At 35.1% G+C, this 20,934-nt stretch overlaps 1 protein-coding gene across 2 annotated transcripts in view; it reads right to left on the reverse strand.

The window, feature by feature from the left end:
• Positions 1-2,289: 2,289 nt before the first annotated feature.
• STT3B (STT3 oligosaccharyltransferase complex catalytic subunit B) overlaps positions 2,290-20,934 on the reverse strand; it is a 95,909-nt gene continuing 77,264 nt past the window's right edge. For both annotated transcript variants that reach the window (XM_060162467.1, XM_060162468.1), the window contains exons 6-16: positions 20,415-20,513; positions 19,138-19,284; positions 17,837-17,885; positions 16,297-16,451; positions 13,689-13,900; positions 12,259-12,446; positions 11,362-11,533; positions 10,312-10,485; positions 7,795-7,908; positions 5,586-5,798; positions 2,290-2,557 (exon numbers count right to left, since the gene is read on the reverse strand). In XM_060162467.1, coding sequence (XP_060018450.1) covers positions 2,477-2,557; positions 5,586-5,798; positions 7,795-7,908; positions 10,312-10,485; positions 11,362-11,533; positions 12,259-12,446; positions 13,689-13,900; positions 16,297-16,451; positions 17,837-17,885; positions 19,138-19,284; positions 20,415-20,513 — 1,604 coding nt within the window. In that variant the 3' untranslated portion in view covers positions 2,290-2,476. The remainder of the gene's footprint in view (positions 2,558-5,585; positions 5,799-7,794; positions 7,909-10,311; positions 10,486-11,361; positions 11,534-12,258; positions 12,447-13,688; positions 13,901-16,296; positions 16,452-17,836; positions 17,886-19,137; positions 19,285-20,414; positions 20,514-20,934) is intronic.

A 20,934-nucleotide genomic window follows, 5' to 3' on the forward strand; every position in this document is an offset into this window, starting at 1 on the left:
ACATCCAGCAGCACCCATTCCAAAGGAGGAAATTCGGAGAGGGTTGCACAACAATGTGAATGTACTCAACACTACTGAACTGTACATCTTTAAAATGGTTAAGATGGTAAATTTTATGTTATATATTTTACTACCATTTTAAAAAAGTGTGCAGAGGCTCCAGATTTCATAATCTTATGACCTTAAGCTATGGAAACGATAATACCCTATAGGCTGCTTTTATACCATCTAGTTCTCTGGCCTTTTGGTCGTGGCCTGGGGACTCGAAGTTAAAACTCTACAAATGCAAACTCAAGTAAGTAGATAAGGACATTAAGTTTGAAAAATAAACTTTATCTTTGGGCTTGCTGCCTCACTGCCTTATTTATACTACAAAGCACTCAGCTTGTTCAATTCTAAGATGTGGAATAAAAATAAAAGCTGTTTTACTGTCTATAATTTCACTTTTCTGTTACAATAAAATCTCAAGTGTGGTTACAATATAGTTTTTGCTGAGGCAATCCACTGAACCAAAATGGGGTTCCCTAAAACTGGAAAAGGTGAGAGATCATTCCTGCTCTTAATGAGAAAATTATACAAGACTTGGCTGATTAAATATCGGAACTTACAGAGCAGAGCTTTTTTGTTAGAGTCCTAGCCTCATTTACATGGAGATTAAATTCTTATTTGGCTAGGTGTCTTCCCCTCACTCACCCATAAAAAGTCAAAATGAAATTTTCACTCTGGGGTGGAAAGGAAGGCAAAATAAATAATAGATTAGTTCAACTTAGACCTTAGACCTAAGTTGAACTAATCTAGCACTTTTCCTACACGTGTTCTCTAAAACCTTTGTAAAAGTGAACAAGAAGGAAGTACGTGTTCAATACTGTTAGTCCTTTCAAAAATAAAAGATGTATAAAAGACAACACTTAACACAAAATTTGAATTAACTTTATTTTCCCTACAGTCAACAACTTCTCTGCACTGAATTTTAAAGCAACAAAGTAAAATAAAATCCTCCAAATGACAAGGTATCAGAAATCCAGATTTAGTTACACTTTTATTGTGAAAAGGTTCAACCATTTTATTGGTATGTAAAAGAACCATCATCTGGGTCAAAAATGGATTCTATAAATCAAAGAATATTCTACACTTTGGAAAAGAAAATCAGCAGTAACATTCTCAATGAATATTGTAAATTACACTTTTCTTCATAAAAGTTACATACTATTCTGCACTTTTCCACCAAAAGCAGTGGTGTAAATTATACTTGTTTATATAAAAAAAAGATATCCTGTGGCAGGAAAAACCCTTTCTCTTTCACTTTTACTAAACAGGAGAAAATTTTCAAGTCTATATAAAGTTGCCTATGAGATGGAAAGTGAACATGTTCAATCTCCATTTATATTTTAGTGCATTTTTTTGGACAATTGTCACATTTTTAATAAAAATAAGAAAATGCATATAGCATTAAAGAGTGTTTCATCAAATGCCTAAGGGACTAACAAAATATGGAGCAGAGGACAAAATCACTGTGATGGATGAAACTGTTATAAAAATGAGAGAAATCCAGGCAAACTTTACAAATCCTTTGTCATTTTGAAGAATCACACAAAATGAACTTTGGCTACCTGTCCACTTTAAGGGTTTCTTCCTTAATCTTTTGCATGTAAACAAAGTGCTAACCTCAGGACTAAGATACCAAACCCAATCCTGGTAATTAGCAACATCCTGTGCAGTTGCCATGATTTCCAAAGGATATAAATTTAGCCCTTGAATGAACAACGTATGAGATCTGCTCTGTAAGTACCTGGTGAAAACAACTGCTAACAGCAGCAATAATGTTTCAACATAAAAAAAAAAAAACTATTTGAATCGATTAGTTACAGGTCCATCTTTGAAACAGCAGCTTCTTCTCAGAGCAAACAGTAAGCAATAGAAAATGTACATTTGATGAAACATTCTTTGCACTGGAGAAACATGAAAATAAATATAGTTCAAGGAAGTATAATTATTTTTCTAATACCTCTTTCTCAGACCATACTAGTTTACTGGTTCAAGAAGCTTGCATCACATTTTGTCATTCGTATTTTACGTATTGCTATCTGGGTAATTCAAATAAAATCTTGTAAAAGAATAAAAACATTGACAATTATGTATGTGCCAGGGACCAAATTAGAGGGTTCTTTGGTGCCATTAGTCCAAATTCTCAGATTTGAAGGATAACATGTACCAGTAAAAAAAAAATCTGCTGTTAGACATTTACAGCAGTGCTCTGTCTTGCTTCACATTACAAATCAAAAACAGCTGTTCTCAGTAAGCCAATTTTATTTTTTAAATCAGGCATTGCCAAAAAGTTTTGTACATTAACCTGGACCAGTGATGGTTCCAGCGATGGTTCTGTACCCTCCGTCGCTGTGAAACATGACATGAGCTAAAGGCAAAGACCGGTTCTCACAAGGACATCTGCTTCAAGTTAGGAACCAGAACAGTATATTTAAACAGTCTTCTTAGATATTTTCTTGCCTTTCTTAAAAATTAGTTTATTCTTAATGTAGCCACGCTTCCTTTTCGCAGTCTAAAAAGAAAACAGAACACATGGTGTTAGTGCAGGTTTCCTACGGATTACAACTACAGATACACACATGGTTTACTGCAGAATGATGAAGACTGTCTTTATAATCCCTCAGATCTTCCTAGGGCTGGACTCCTTGAAACAGTCAATGAGCACCATGAACTGCTCTATGCCAAGGATGCTGAGATCCAAGATGAACTGGACTAGGTCCTCACCTTTAAGATGAAGGACGACCACAGCAGTCCTCAAATGCCTGTCATACATTCCTCACCATCAAGTGAATGAATCCCCACCTCCCCTCTCAACCACTAAATGCTCAGGTGTAATAATTACTCACATTTCCAGGCATGATAGAATATATAACCAGACTAAGGATTCAGAAAATGTTAATGGTGCTCCTAGTTTAGTTTCCAAGAATCAGCTGTGTCAGAAATACAAATTAACTTAGTAACTTTTGGAGCCCCGATTTTCTTATCTGTAAAAAAGGAGGATGATTATACCTATCTACAAAAATAAAGAGAAATAAAGTTACTTGGCACATTCTCCAATTTAGGTAGGAAAATAAGCACTTAAATATTAAAACCCAAACACCAAGAAAAAAAAACCCATAACATTCCTTGAGCATCACAGATCTTTAAAAAACTAAGATATTTTTCATTTTTCTTAACACTTCAGGATTCCACTTAAAAAACTGTCAACTGATGTCTGTGGTGTAAGAAATAAATTACTACAAATGTGGTGGTAGAAATTACTGCAAAAATGTTTGCTATTTTAGAGTCTCACAAAGATAAATCAATATAGGACATAGATCTGACAATCTGACATATTCATAGATACTGAAAAAAGCAAATTTCTTGGAAATTAGTACTTTAAGGCATCAGTCAAAGCACTGGGTTAGCAGCAGGTCAAGACTCAGGAGATTGACCCCTCAATTCAATTCTCACATTTAAATACAACTTGTGGAGGTTTCAGAAACTCTGGCAAATGCTATGTCGTGTACATATATTATGATGTTCAGTTTAAAACAATTTATAATTCTTTTCTAACAGTGACAAAAATACAAGGCAGAATGCAATCCTTCTTAAGGTCACAAAAATTAGCTACTGCTAACTTGCCCACAATATATGTTACCTTATTATTAACTTATTTTATTAGGGCAAAAAGTAAAGAATTTCAGAGGACACAATTTGTAAAAATTCAAACCAGGCCAAGGAGTTGGTTTCTTTATCATCATCACCTACATTATTTCTAACTTGAAACCTTTTCTATGAGATCCTGTAAAATGCCCCAGGTCTCTGCACGTATGTATCTAGGTCCTCAGGGTGTTTTCTCTCTAGGAGCAGGTGAGCCATGCAGCCCTGGACTACAATTCCCAGTGCCTCAGCCATGTCAGCTTGGCAGTGGCAGGAAGTGGCTGCTGTACTCACTCACACCCCTTCAACCCCCAAAATAAAAACTGGGCTGGAGAGAGGAAAGCAAAACAAATAAAAAGCATTCCTGCTACTACAAAACTAAGTATAAAGCCATGGAAACCAGAAATACTAGATCCAGGTTGTTGGCTAATAGAATATGTTTTTGGCGTACAAGACAGATGGATTTTTATTTATCCATTCACTTATTTGGGGGAAATGATGAGAAGACAAAGAGGTCAGATTAAGAAACTTCACTATCAACAGTTATACAGCAAGTTCAATGCCTTGTTTTCATAACTGGGCTGAGATGTCTTAGGAGTGACTGCCTTCAGACTGTCAGCATTTGTTCTGACTTCTGCACTGATGTGACTCATCAGTTTCTCCTACCACGTGCCTATGAGACACCAGATCACTTGATATGACGACACAGTGAGTGCCAGCTCTGACTTATTTAAATACGTTAGTCTAGATATGGTAACCTATTCCTGGCACAGAAAGTATTCAGTTAAAGTTTCTATTTACATACCATACAGTTAATATTCAGCACTTTATAGTACAAATTGAAATGATCTGTATTCTGAATATATTTGTAGTATATTTTAAGTAATACAAAGGGATAAGACAATTCCTTCAATGATTTAAAATAACTGATCTGAGCAATGTACACCTAAGTATCTTTCAAGATTTAAGACTGAGATCAGTCTAATAACAATTAGTATTATAAGAGTAGTACCTTAAAATACAATCTTAATATTTCTTCTAACTGCTCATTATTTTCCATCTCCCACAGAGGGCCAACCATATAAATACTCATTTTTCAGTAGCTTTTATAGCAAAGATTAGATCTATTTGGCTTAAGTGAGCCATAATGACCTCCAGTAAAAGACTTCATATCTTATTATTTATTATAAAAAGACTGCCAATAGTCTCATCATCATAATTCTACCTACAAGCTTTGTCATGACAATTACATTTAAAAATAATTATCTTAAGATAAATGATTTTTTTTCATTCAAGACTCAAACCAACTCAAGTTTATTTTTTATTCAATGAATAATACAGTAACGTCGTACTAGAACGGAACATGAAAATGCTATATAAATTTGCTTTGACCAAAAGATGATGAACGAATCACAACTGTTATTACTTGTTTGGCATTTTTACTTTCACAAAGGTTCAGAAGCCACAGACACATCTCACTTTACAAACAAGTCGTACATTAATGGGAGTGGCACAAGCTAAAGCCAGAATGCCTCTGGAAAATCTTAGCTTGGTTCACTGATAACCACTCTTCCCTATCGAGAACTATCCAGAACAGTTGCTGCTTGGGGTACCTGAAGTGCTGAGTTTGCAAGGACTGCCCTCAGCAGGTTGGCTTTATATCTACTTTGTATATAAGCCTTGGTCTTTATTCATCTGGCAAATGAAAATTTATTCGCAATTTTCAGTAATTATTTATCAGTCAAACCAACCAATCTTGAGTTACCCTTTTTTTCTCTTTTATTTGAATTTTATTTATTTTTTTTTATACAGCAGGTTCTTATTAGTTATCCCTTTTATACATACTAGTGTATATATGGAGTTACCCTTTCATAAACATGACTTCATTTGGCACCCACCTTCTTTGACAAATACTTCTGTTTTGGGAAAATGTTGGTTACTCGAGGTTTGTGGTCTAGTGTCTCCCTGTTATCGGGTGCTTTCACTTTATATATCCTTACAAGCCAGTGCTCTGATGTAAAGGCCTCCTCCAAATGCTTGAATTTAATGTCCTTGTTTCCAATCTCAGCATTACGTGTTCGATCAAAACCTGGGGGTGTACGGAAATCCAGCTGCAAAAGTGACATTAGTATTGGATGTTAACCATATTGGAAAGCTTGCAATATTAGAAGGTAGTAAATGTTAGCAGCAGAATAAAACTTTCTCCTTTTAAACTAGGAAAACACAATCAGAGCAATATATTGTAACAGTTCTTATATGTTGCTAACCAGATAGGAAAAACTCTGCAAGAGAGAAACTAAATGAACCCTTAGAGTGGATGAACAGCCCACAGGCATAAAAAAACCAATAGCAAGATAAAATCCATTAAAGCCCTTCTTATAGGTATTCAGAGAAAACACACAGAAGGGCCCTGCACTACACTATCTACTCTTTCAACCTCAAAGTTCTTCATTCAGTGATTTTGCATGGCTGGTCCCCTTTCTATCTTTTGGTCTCAGCCCAAATACCATCCCTTCAGGAAAATATTTTCTTGAGGTTGATGGTTGCGAAGTCTCCTCCATTGATTCCTTATTCTTTTACTCTATAGTGTTTGTTGCTAAGGTTTTTATTTATCTTTAAAATTACCTATATCCTCCAACAGGATGTAAGCTGCATGATGACTTTACCTTATTCAGTGTGGCTCTATCTTACCAGCATTACTTGTTAAATCAATGCACAAGTAAAGCAGTGATGCTAACCAACCTGAAATTGGGAACTACAAAGGAAGTCAGACAAGCCAAACCATGGGAAGATTAACCAAGAATGAAAGGAGGAAAAAATGGAGGGACGGGAGATTTTAAGAAATTCTCAGACTAAGTTTATATGTTGCCACACAGAACTTAAATGAATTCAACTTAAATATAAATCCAAAAACCAAATCTCCTCCAGTGCGAGAATAACTTGTTATTGCACATCTATACAAGAGCAAAGTTATATACCTCATGTCTTAAACATATTATTCTCGAGCAGGGAAAGGCATCAAAATGAATGCATGCTACAGGCATGGCTTGGAGCTCTTGATAAACGTGACAGAAAAAAAAAGTCCTTCAATGCTCTCATTAGTGAACAGAGAAACTAATCTTTCACCCATTTTCTGAGGTAGCTAATTATTATGGCTTAAGTTGCTTCTTTCTTAGCATGAGTTTAGAGACCAGGCAGTGGCCTTCAAAGAAAACACAAACAAAAACGTAAATCTGGTAGTAAAATTTTTGTCTGTTTTTTCAGAGCCACCTGTAGAGTAATTCCAAGCGAATAATGCTGAAACATTATCTCGATCCCTGGTATTTGTATAAAATTAAACAAGCAATTTTTCCTCTGCCATTGATGTGACCTTAGTATGAAGGTGTAACTTGGTATGACAGTCACACAATCTGAGAGCTATGAAGAATCATAGAAGCCATCAGTCCAACCCCCATTATACACAGACAAGGAAAAAAACAAGTCCAGAGAGAATGTGACTTGTCCAAGGCTTATGTGACCTGACAGAGCCAGATCTGGAACCCAGGTGTTGTGACAGTCCATTATCTGTTCTTTTTGCCACGATGCCTCTTTGCCCATTCACTCATTTTTGTCGACTCTTAATCTTTTGTACCATATCATTCCAATTTTCTGGGAAAACTCTGACCCAGAGAGTCCTAGCTCTCTGTGGTAATGGAGAACAGGGAAACAGTGAATATATGAAGTGACTAAATAATTCATCTCTTTAATTTCAGGCTTTCCCCCACTAGGCAGTGAAGTTAAACTACTTAAGATCACACTGCTTCCCAGCTGGAAGACCTCTCCCTGGTCTTCCAAAAGCATGAAGTTGAAAAGTGAGATGGCAAACAAAGAATGGATTTGAGCCTATGTTAATTAACAATTTTGGAAGGAAATCTTTGATCTAAAAAATATTTCCTCGTTTTTTACATACAAGTTTCAGAAATTAAATTTAATAGAGAAAAGAATCTTTAGATGAGCACATTTTTCTTTACAGCGCAACCAAAACATCATTATCCTGTTTTTTAGAGTCAAACAAGGCTACTTAATATTCCTTTGAATAAAGATTATAGAAAAATTGATGTAACTAACCTGCATTTCTCCAAATCTGTAGTACGACATTTTATACATAAGGCAATTCAACAAAGTAGGGGATCCTGCTTTGTCTACACGGAATTCTCCTTGTGGGGTGAAATAGTCACTTTCCTACAGGAAAGAATCCAGAAGTTTGTGTCAGTTTAATATAACCAATTCAAAGCTACAGGTTCCCCTTTTCGTTTCCCCATAAGAACTAACTTTTGAGGTATCTTCATAAAACCATATTTAGTTACATCTCAAAAAAATATAGTATCAGAAGACGAATTTATAAATTTAATGTCATCTCTTAAAAAACCCACAAAACTATCATGGGTGTTTTTTAAAGCTCAGTATAGAAATCATTTATAGGAAATAAACAAGAGTATCCAAAACACAGAGAAAAAGAACAATAGTCTGTTAGAGTGAGGGAGGGCGATTATTAATTAATTCTACCAGATTTTAAACCATGTTATAATAAAACCTCAATAATTTAAGAAAAAAAAAGGTACCAATACCATGATTTAATATCAGGTAGGCCAACTAAATTTGTTCTTTATTTTTCCATATGAACTTTTAAAATCAGTTCTTTAGTTCAGAAGGGAATGTTTAGAAAACTTCTGTAGGAATTTTTATTGGGAGTTCATCAAATTTATGAATTAACCTCTAAGAGGGCTAATCTGACACCATCGATAGAAATTCCTCATCTAGGAATTTATCCTACAGAGATACTTATACGTGGGCAAAATGATGAGTGTAGAAAGTTATTTATCGCACCACTGTTTATGAGATTAAAAAACTGCAATCAACCTAAATGTCCATTAACAGGGACAGGTTAAATAAATCATGGTGCACACACACAATGGAAGACACTATGCAGATATAAAAAAAAAGGAATGAAGAAGCATCCCCATAAGATCTCCATAATATATTGTGAAGTAAAAAAAGCAAGAACAAGGTGTATATTTTGCTACTAGTTATCTGCTTCAATAAGAATCATAAGAAAATAGTAAGAGACTACCATGGACTTTTTTCTTTTCCTTTTCTTGGGGTGGGGGGTGTAAACTTTTACTGTATATCCCTTTATATTTTGAACCATGTGAATGTGTAAATTACCTATTCACAAAGCATAGGAATTTAGGATTTTTCTCTATATAAATGGTTCAAAGCATATATCTGGATCTACCACGTCAGTTTTAACACTGCTAAAGCAAATGCACAAATGAAAATTATATACTAGGAGGAGTAAATTAAGACCAATTTAACACAAGGTAATATTGTTTATTAATCGTACTTAAGGGGAAATGTCACAGCATTTACACTTAAACAAGAAATCTGGGGCTTTACTCGACTTCATCCCTGTCACATAAAACACATTCATACATTTTCCCAAAAGGTTCTTTTATTCTGGATCAGCAGTGAATCTTACTCTCATCTTTTGTGCCTTCACCACGTAAACCACAGTGCTGGGTGCCCAACCTCTCTGAGCTCACAGCTGAGTGGGAGAGATACAACAGAATCTACCTACAAACCAGGCTGGATGTGATCTGATAATGCACCAGAGAAGGGCTTCTGGAGAGGGGACTAATCTGTGGTAGGGAAGGTACTCCAAGAAGAAAACTGTATAAACACGTGTGTCAGATGAGCCAAGGAAAGAAACCACGAGGCAAGTTTCACGGGCTAGAGTAGATCGACAGAGTAGAAAAAGGTGATAGAAGGACAAGAGGCCAGCAAAGGAAAGTGAAGTATTAAGGGGTTGTGCATTCTGAGCTAAAGCGTTTGGATTTCATAACACTGCTTCATTATTTCAATCATCATTATGATTATTTCAAACCAGCCACTAGGCTGAGGTTTCATCTATGTTACTATAAATTCTCATAACAGCAGTACAAATGAATTATTCCTGGCATCTGTTAGTGATCAACTGAAACAGCCGTAATCACAATTATAACACTAGAACCTAGAACAAGACCTAGTGCTCAAAGCATATAATGCTGACTGGCTGAAAAACAACTTGCCCATAGCACCAAGCTGGCAGTGGCAGGGTTTAGTTCCAACTCATGTCTGTCTGGTTTCAAGGCCCCTTTCCTTAAACTAATGAAGGCTTAAAAAAAAAAAAAAAAAAGCTGGGAAGTTACATGATCAACGTCATGTTAGACTGGGAGAGGGAACAAGACTAAGGCAAAGATAGCAAGTTCAAGGCTACTGTCCTATTTCAGGTTTACGAGCATAGGGGTCAATGCCAGAGTGGAAGCAATGAAAATGGAAGGAAAGGGCAGAAGTGACAGGCTGTAAGGAGTAAAGGCAAGAATTTTGACAAGGGATTGCTTTGTAGGGGAGAATGGAAGTACCAGGTATGAGTTTCCAAAGTTTTAAACCTGGGAAAATGCTTATGGTATCTTTAATAAACAGTAAAGTCAGACTGAAGAACTAATTTGGGGGATAGGATAATGAAAACAAACACAATGCAATTAACAAGGTAAGAGGGCTACTGGGAGCTGTCTTGCACACACCGAGAACAACCTAGTTTCTTACCCGAATGTCTTTTGGATGTTCCCCTTCAGCTATCCTAACCATCCAGAGAAATTTGTTGATATCATCACCAGAATACCCAATAACCCCTCCAAAAATAACCAAAACATAATCTACATCCAGACTCCTCATGATTTTATAGGCTGCTGTTTCATTTGAAGACATGGCTTTTCCCACCTACAGAATAAAAAATGAGAATGGGTGTACTTAGTCCCAAAATACACTAAAAATAAAAATGGACGTACATTTTTACTTTAAGATGGAATGCATCTCAAGAGTTTGATTTACATGGACTTTTTTATAAAAATGATTTGCTATGAATTCAACAGATTTACTGAGATTTATAAGCACCTCACTTACTACAACCAATTATAGCAGAAATGTCAAAATCAGAAATACATGCTCTAATATTTTGCTAATAATTAGGTCTCATGAAATTAACATTTTAATATGAAAGCAGGCAAGCTTAAAAGAAGTAGAACTTCTCATAACCTCAGGCCGAGGATGACCATCCATCTAGCTAGCACAAATATATTCTTCTCTTCAGTTTACTAAACATCTAATGATTAGTTACAACACTAATACAAAGAGAATTCATTTGGCTAACGCCCAGTTATCTATTTAAAATCTTTAAAGAACAGAGAGGTGATTACTTTAATTAACGTAAATTAGTTATTTAATAGCTAGAGCGAACATAATTTGCATGCCCATAAAACACAGTGCATTTGTTTTACATATTTGCAAATACTTTTCTTAACTTATGAAATGGAAAATACAAGACAAATATAATATTTTAAGTTTCAGATTTTGCCTATTCTCCAGCAAACAGCCTACAATTCTGAATGATACTTAAATAAATTCTATTCTTAAAAACAAAATAAGCATAGCTTGAACTCACTTTATTGAATAAATATGTAGAGAAGTATGTTCAAAATTCAGCAAGCAAAGAGTACTTTCACCCACATTTTTCCTACTTAATCACAAGTGAAGTCTGATTGCTAAGTAGTGAATAAAGGTTTGTAACTTTTGATCTTTTGTTGATCAAATTCTTACCAGTGCTATGTGGCTGTTATTCCAGGTGTTATTATCCACCAAAGTAGTTCTATTAGCCATCCCAGCTATTTGATAGCCATAATCCCACCAAGACATCACTCGGGCATGTTCATCTGTATTTTGCCTCAGCCAAAAGTAAGCTTCTCTAAAATCATCTAAGATATTCCTGGTGCTGAAAACAATCACAATATTCTTTTAAATGATATCTTGGAAGTGTGAAGATGGTAACTTAAAACCTTGAGGTGCCAGGCCACTAAGTAATTTCATATTTTAAGGATGGTAGTTAAAAGCCTCCATGGTAGGGAGAAAAAAAAAAAATCAATGGAGAGCTAGACTAGTGCTTCTTAGACTTTAATATGCATACAAACCACCAGGCCATCTTGTAAAAAAGCAAATTCTGGTTTAGTAGTTCTGGGGTGGAGCCTGATACTGGGCAAGTCTAATGAGCACCCAAGTGAAGCAGAAGCTGGAGTGGGAATGCGGGGTTGCAGTACATAAACCAGCTGTTCTTAAACTGCAGCTGTATCAGAATCACCAGGGGGGCTTATTAAACCACAGATCACTGAGTCTCACCCCCAGGTTTCTCATTCACACACTGAGGTGGGGTCAAGAATTTACATTTCTAAAGGATTTCCTGGTAATGATGATGCTGTGTCCAAGCACAACACTTTGAGAAAGACTAATGTGTATGTTATATATGCAAAGATATTTTGGAAAAGAGCATGAAATACAATGATTATTACCTACTTCTACCAAAGGGGACGGGCAGGGGAAAGGTCACAAGAAAAGCACAGCAGATTCAAATGCAGAGCTTCACAAACATCTTTGAATTCTATCTTTTGAGACAGGAAAAAAGGGTAGGTATAAAATCCTCTTGTAGTCAAGTTGTCTTCTTACCCGTCATGATTGTAAGAGGCCAGGACCACACTTGGGCTGGAGTAGGCATTGCTTGTGACCCAGGTACAGTGGACTGCAAACATCATCAACAGCATCAGCATCAACATGGTAACAATGCTTTTTATATTAGGACCTAATCCCTCTTCAGTTTTTTCCTGTTCAGTTACATGCTTCCTCACTTTACCTGCCTGAAAATGCAAAAAAAACTGATGAGACAAATTCATCATTTGACTTGCTTTCATTAAGACACTCAAAAGGGAGAAGGTTGGGAGAATGTTATCTATCAATTTAATTCTTTCAGAAGGAAAATGTATAACCATCAGGAATTCTCGTGTGGGTCATACAACATTTTCTAAAAATTATCAAGGTGAATTCTAAAGTCAAATGTGAATGAGAAGGCTTCCTGGAACTAAACCCAATCCAGGAGCAGGTTGCAGAGCAAAAAATCTCCAGTAAGAAGCTGCTTTCAAACTCAACTGTCCTTATGTTTTATGTAAATACAAAGGAGATAACCAAATGGTCTCATGCTGGCCACCTTTTCTTATAAAAAATCTGAATTCCTCACCGTGAAAACAGCAATATCCGGCTTATAATCCAGACCATGTAGGACTTTAGTATAGGAAAAACCTGCATTATCAGAATCAGTTTTCTAATTTCCAAACCCCAAACCAACAGACTTGTTAAAATCAAGATTACATTTTTGAAAACAAAACAAAAACCTCACGGAACAGAGAACAGAACAGTCAGGTTCTAAATTGCAAGGCTAGTTATTAAGAAACCACAAAACAAAACATCACAAACACAAAAGCAGGTATGTGCCTTATTAGCACTAATCTGTATGAATAATACTGGACCTATCATAGTAAAGAAAGAAAATTTCAAAATTAATACATATACTGCGAAGTTCTTCATTGCTTATTGCTACTTAAAAATCTAGTTAATAAAGTTTACTATGTCATCCAAGACAAGTGCTCTGATTCTAAGTCTTTTCCACACTTGCACCAAATATAATCCTGCTCTGTTAGCTGAGAAGTTAAAAGTGAATTACATTATTATATGGGCCAGCCACCTAGTGCTAACGAACTGGAGACTTTTTTTTTAAGGCACTTATTCCCCTCGTGAATCACTATTCAGTCAACCAAATATTTTAAAAGTTTACAGTGAATATGGACCTCAAGGATAAGCACTTTGCACATTGTTTCAGAAGGATTTATAGCGCTAAATTTTATGTAATTTAGTAGAGCACCAGCTTTCTGAGTGAAAAGACCAACCAGGATTCAAAATTTGAGGCAAGCAGTAAAGACCAACTAGAAATGTCATAGTTTGACTAAATTCTTGTTTAATCACCCTTCATAATATATACGAGTTCTTACTGTGGTGGAAAAATAAAACACGTAAAAATTTTAAAGGCCTTACTTTAGATTTCCCACCTTATCATACAAATTTCCTGGGTTTCTCTTGTCATCCTCATCACTGCTGTCCTCCACAGGTGGGTTTTCCCTTTTCATGTCATCCCCCAAATAATGCTCAAAAACATTTGAGAATGCAATTGCAGACAGCATACAGACGACTGGAGTCAAGGTCAACATCAGCCGCACCATCACGCCAGCAAAGTAGACAGCACTGATGGCATACAGAGCAACTGCAAAGACAAGTTCTCTCGTAACACTTTAGAAGAGAAAAGGGTCCCTGGAAACTCCACTAACTATTTAAAACTATTTAAAACAAAATCTAAAAACAGACAAACATCTCATAAAAGGGCTGTTTTATTTATTTATTTACTTAAAGAGGAACTTTTTTAAAAAAATAAATTTATTTTATTTATTTTGTTTTTGGCTGTGTTGGGTCTTTGTTGTTGCACGCAGGCTTTCTCTAGTTGTGGCAAGCTGGGGCTACTCTTTGTTGCAGTGCACAGGCTTCTCACTGCGTTGGCTTCTCTTGCTGCAGAGCACAGGCTCTAGGTGCGTGTGCTTCAGTAGTTGTGGCACGTGGGCTCAGAAGTTGTGGAGCATGGGCTTAGTTGCTCCACGGCATGTGGGATCTTCCTAGACCATGGCTCAAACCCGTGTCCCCTGCATTGGCAGGCGTATTCTTAACCACTGTGCCATCAGGGAAGCCCTAATTGTTTTTGAATTGATAATGCTAACCAATTTAAAAGTCATATTTAGAAATTATAACTAGTGTTGACAAAATAAACACTGCATATCAACAGTTTAGAGAAGCATATCATGTTTCAAGTTTAATTATAGCTACTATGGGGAATGAGACAATTATTTGTCAACAGCATCACATATTAGAAAAATACATTAACTGACAGATGAAAACATGTTTGGTGAATTGTATTATTAGGCACAGTAAGTTTATAGAATCAAAGTCTATGAAAAGTCTGTGCCAGTATCTGGCATAAAACCTGCTTTAAAGTAAGAATGGGATGAGAAGAATATAATTTATTACCAAAGGAGGAACTTATAAAGTTATTGCCAAGAAACTTAAAAAACAAAAATTGGAAGTAATTTCCAATAGTCAAAGCTTTCCAGATAATGTGCTCACCACAAGGAAAGGCTCTATCATTTCTGGCTAGAGGCTATATGACTTTACAAAGTTAATGAGTCATTTGGGTGCCTATCTCATTTGAAGCTAATTCACATTTTTTTTCCTGACTAAAAAATACATTTATTATACCATATTGTTTATCTCAATGGATTTTTATATATGCACACACCTATGTAATTACCACCCATATTGAAATACAGAACATCTGTATACCTCCTCAGGAGAATCCCTCATGCCTCTTCCCAGTCAATAACTGCTCCCCTCACCCCCCACCCTTTTTTACCTTAAAAGTCCAAAAAGGTAATCACTATTTGGACTTTTAAAGCAATAATTTAGTTTTCCTTATTCTTAAACTTCATAGTAATGAAATTATATAAAAATGTTCTCTTTTGTACTGGTTTCTTTTAATTACCCATGCTATTCTTTTATTAATTGTTGTGTTGTATTCTACTGTACAAATACATAATCTCTTTATCCTACTGCTGATAACCTTTGGAATGTTTCTAATTCAGGGCTATTATGGATAAAGTTGCTATGTATATACTCTTAAACATGTCCTTTATGGGACACATGCACTTACTTCTCTTGGGTATATACCTAGGATTGGGACTGCTAAGTCATGAGTGGGCAGTATGTCTAAGCTAAAATCTTTTTGAATGATGCAATATTAACATGGCCTTATCCAGAGTCCACTGACCTATAGAAACCAGAAAAGAAGGAGTGTCATCCTTTGGTTAGAACCTATGCAGATGCTATTTTATCTCTCCTGACTTCACTCTGGAACAGTAACTTTTGAGTGTCTCTAATGGTCCAGGACCCATACTTGCACAAACTATTTGCTTGTGTGACCCTGTGCATATTACAAAGCTTTTTCAGTTTCAGGTTTTATCAAATGCAAAACAGCCACAGCATACTTCTTGTGATGACTGAATTACATAAAAGTGTTTGGTATCTGTTTATTCTGTCCATTTATATTTTGAATGTCAGATCCTAAACACTGCCTTTAAAATAGTTTGTATATCTAAGTCTTGTAAGTTGGAAATTACACAAATCAGTCAAGAGGGTGTTACTTAAAGGTGATTCTTATTCCATTACAAAATGTACTTTTGCACTGAAATTTGGATCATGGATGCCCCTGCAAACTTCTTCCTACTTGACTGGATTTAACTGAGAAAATAAAGTCAAGTCTATTCTGTCAACAGTTATAATTTCCAATTCTCAGCCACAGACTATAATTACATTAACCTCTCAGAAAACAATAAATTGAATGAAAAATTTATATACTAGTCCAAAATGAAAAGTTAATAATTAGAGTATATATAATGCAAATTCACTGAATTTTTCTTAGTTAAGCACTTGTGCAAAGTAAGAGGAAAGTTTATCTTAAATATGCATAGAGTCAAGCAAAGAAAAATAAAACTTTAAAGTGCAGTGATAATCTCAACAAAAATAAATAAATCAAAGTACTTATTAAAAATCTCTTACCAAATACTCTTTCATCGTTGATATTTTTAATGCAGAACCACAGGCCTGCTGGGAAGGTACACACAAGAATATGTAGATCAAAGAAGAAAGATACCCAAGTTGTAGGTTGATGCTCAGACACTGACGCAATAATTGGAATGTGTATTTTTGCATACCTGGTATTAAAAAAGGTTAACATTATTTAAAAGTAAATGATAAAACAGGAGTTCCTTTTAGATGACTAAACTTTCTCTGATTGTAGATATGGTTCCTATCCCTACCTCTTCTTGCTTAAAAGTATATTCCAATGTAACCAGCTAGAGTGGAAATAATTCTGATACACACTGGTAAAACCAAAACCAATATGCCCCTCCTAAAATCAGAATTATCTAAGGCCAGTTATAAAAGTGTTGGCTCTGACTTCTAACACAAAAATCTTTGCTCAAATAGGAATTTGTTTTGCAGTTTTAACTTAGTACTTTTCTAAGTTTGCATCGACGAGTTTCACTATCTTCTGGACTTATTACTAGCAGAAATACCTTATCCGATAACATATCATATTGCCACAATACCTTTCTTAACAAGGAGATGGCACAGAGGCTGGTGAGGGAAATGGAAAAGACAGGACAAATTTTCCCTGAAATTCCAAAGTGGTCAGTTAAAGTCTGAAAGCAAGAATAAGTATGACTAAGAAAAATTTAACCTAGGATTTTAACCTAATCAGAATAACTAACTTCTACAACTGGGGTTTTCCCTCAAACTCTGGTGATGCAAAGGCTGATCTCTGGAAGTTTGTGTCTATTAGCTTCAGCCATTCATACATAATTTGCTTATGCCCTTTAATTAGTCATGGGCAGGAGCCCTTTTGGTATCACACCAAAGGGCAGGCCTGTTCAATAAATTGTGGTAGGTTTTTTATTCGGCCACATGAAGAGTAACAAAAAAGATGGAATAGCAGAATCAAGGGAGAGAAGTAAATTATCACCAAGAGATATTTTCTTATCCTTAGGAAAACATTTCTAGAGATAAAAAATTATTGAGCTAATTTAAAACTAATTTTTTTTTACTAACTCTTTTTATAATAGCACTCTTAAAAAGCACGACAAATATTCTCTAGTATATTTGATAGGTTAAAAAATATCAAGAAACTTAGATAATGTGGTATTAAAAAGAAAGTTAAATTTTTCTTCATATCTACGGCATACAGATGCTATAACATAGCATCTATCCTTAATGATTAAAAATTAAATATTACTAACAGATGGAAACTTTGAATACATTGGTAAAAACAAAAATCAATTACTAAAATGGCACACGTTACCTGAAATGTTTTAACAAATAAAACTAAAATAAGGAGTTGCCCATGAACAGAAATGTGACTTACATAATCACACTAAAGGTGAATTCCAAACAGGTATTATAACAGACAAAATACAACATTTACTAAACTAGTACATGCTAGATACTTTAGAAATGTTGCCCAGGTATTGACAGAGATACTAATAAAGAACAGACGACAAAAGGAAAATAACATGAGGGCAAATAACTTATCTGCACTTACCCAGTATCCCACAATGAGTAAAACCTGCCACTCCACGGTGCAATGTAACCTTGGAAGGAAAAGTGTAGAGGAAATTAATCTGCCTTTTCACTGTTTTTATGTTTATTGATTATTATGGATTAATTTAAGCTAATATTAAAAGAATTCTTGTTTTTAAAAAAATAGGTGACAACGTATTTCACACAGCTGGCAGTCAGATAAAATAAGATTAGGGATCAAATAAAAAAAAATCCATGGACATTACATTTCCAGAGAAATACAACAAGTTGACAGATAAAATTGTAGAACGTTTTCCAATTCTCTCTTAAACCTCTAGTTGACTAGTAAAATAAAGCTAAGGTATTAAGATAGCATTGGATAATTTTAAAAAGTGAGGTGTCCAGTATGCCAAATTTAGATAAATTACAAAGATGATTTTAATTTTTTAAAAAATTTATTTATCTTTTATTTATTTTTGGCTGCGTTGGATCTTCATTGCTGCGAATGGGCTTTCTCTAGTTGTATCGAGCAGGGGCTAATCCTTGTTGCGGTACACAGGCTTCTCATTGCGGTGGCTTCTCTTGTTGTGGAGCATAGGCTCTAGGCACGAGGGCTTCAGTAGTTGTGGCTCACAGGCTCCAGAGTACAGGCTCAGTAGTTGTGGCACATGGGCTTAGTTGCTCCACAGCATGCGGGATCTTCCTGGACCAGGGCTCGAACTCGTGTCCCCTGCATTGGCAGGTGTACTCCCAACTACTGTGCCACCAGGGCAGTCCACAAAGATGATTTTAAACATTCGTGCCTTTTATTCCTGTCAATTAATTCTTCATGATTTTATGACGTAGGCTGGTACATTAATTTGACATACCTTCAGAAAGAATTTGACTTATTTCTAGGGACTAGTAGAGTCAGGATTAGAAATTAACTCAGAATCCAGAAGCAGACTGAAACTTATCTGGTTGACTGTTTAAAATCAGGAGATAGAGTATATGTACACAAGGGAGGGTAAACCTGCACTGTTAATACTGGAAGCTTTGAATTTTATACATTTTGGGTCTATTCATCCATCAAGAGAAGGATGTTTGAAAGTGGATTTATCAGAACCTGAAGCAGCAAAATTAAGATACTGTTAAAAAAAAAAATCAAAATTTGTACTGCTATTCACATTTTAGAACCTTTGACTATTATTTTCATACAGTTTGTAAAGAAACCACAATATTTGAACTACTAGGATAAATGCAACATGTACAAAATTTGAAAAAGAATTATCTTTTGCAATAACCTAGAGACAAGATTCATATCCTACAGGTGATGACACCTACCTGTATAAGTCAAATAGATGACACTAAGGAACACAGCACCTGCAGCTAGTGATACACCCAAAAAGAACAGGGTCTGGAACTCTTGTTTTGTTAATCGGTCTCTCAGATACTGCAAGAAAGCATAAGCTTGCAGCAATGCAAAGACACCTAATTAAAGAAAAGGTTCATATAAGTAATCAACAAAGCATTTTTACCAAGGACATTTACAAACGTTAATTTGGAAGACCTTCTTAGAATACCTTGTACCATTCATATATCAGAGACTAGTCATTTGATCTGACATTTCCTTTGTCAAATGACAGTTAACCAATTAATACACCCAAAAAATTGTGTTACATATTTTTTTCAAAATGATCAGACTCCCCATACATGGACCAGGCAAGAAAAATCTCATTTCAGTAACTGAAGCCTATTCAGCACATTAAATTCCACCCTTTGTCCCATATTTTAGCAACATGTTTTCTAGGAAAAAAAATTTAAAAAATAAAGAAACATCATTAAAAAAATAATTCTCAGATTTACTGAAGGATACAACTGACCTGGATCAGAAGAATCCTGATATATGGTTACTGTTTATAGTTGGGTGGGGGATGGAGATGGTTCAAGATTCTTACTGAGAATCTGATGATAAAAGCTATGGAACATCATCTCAGAAAGTTAAATATACTGATATTTATAAAATGCTACAAACAAAATAACTACCCACAGACTTCCTATGGATCATGCACCTTGTGTGGAGAATCTCTGATAAAGTTTTATTCACAGATCTCCCACTGTATCTTGTTATTTGTGACCGAGATTAATGATGGCAAAATGCTCTGCTTTAGGGAGAGAAATTATATGACCTTATAATCAATATGAAAGCCATTAATTCCAGTTAGTAGATATGGATAAAATATTTTAGTGAGATGTATGGAACATAAAAATGAAATGTTCCATCTAAATTTGGTAAAATGAAAACTCAGTGATACAGTAACTCAGTGTACAGATACACTATTTAATTTATACAAAGCAAATGTTATTTAGTGTTTGCAAAAAAGGATGTTTTGCTTTTTCAAAACAGTCACAGCTGGCAAGATAAGCACTTTTAGGCGTACAGTATCAGAAAGTCTCGATAAACTCTATGATATTCATATTTTATAGTGGTGATGTTTTAGAACCAATACGATGAAAATTAAAAACTACAAAACCCCAAAAGAACCCTTCATTCCACTGAAGATCGGCCAGTCATACCTTCACAGATTCCTTAGAAGAAACAAAATAAATATTTTTCATACCTGCAGCTGCCATGTGTTCACTTGTTCTGATTGGCTGGAATCCCACAAAGGGTATCTGCATGGATAATATTAAGCCCACAATATAGAAAGTGCTATATGCTATAAAGACAAAATAGGAAACAAGGATAATTTACTACTACCAATAAGTACTTCAAACATAAATATATACACAACTCATATATTTTTAGCAAAGTTTTAACTGAACTTATTTTAAGAATAGAATACTGAAGTGACTATTGTATTTGATACATATTTGATGGTTAATCATACATTATAAATTGTGGAATTCTTTCTGCCATTTTAAAAAATATTATTTTAAGGAGACTGGTGCTGTTTTACTCTCCTGAAAATGGAATCAAGTTTTTTTTCAATCTATCATTAATAATCAATGACATAACCCAAGAAGCTATGTAATATATAAGTAAACACCATTCCTATTGGCATTAACCCATAAATAAAGTATGCATGACCAAATGAATACTGATCATCATATTACGAATAGCTGCTATTGTCTCAAAAG

The sequence above is a fragment of the Lagenorhynchus albirostris genome, chromosome 10, assembly GCF_949774975.1.
Source record: "Lagenorhynchus albirostris chromosome 10, mLagAlb1.1, whole genome shotgun sequence".
In the NCBI taxonomy this organism is placed as follows: Eukaryota; Metazoa; Chordata; class Mammalia; order Artiodactyla; family Delphinidae; genus Lagenorhynchus; species Lagenorhynchus albirostris.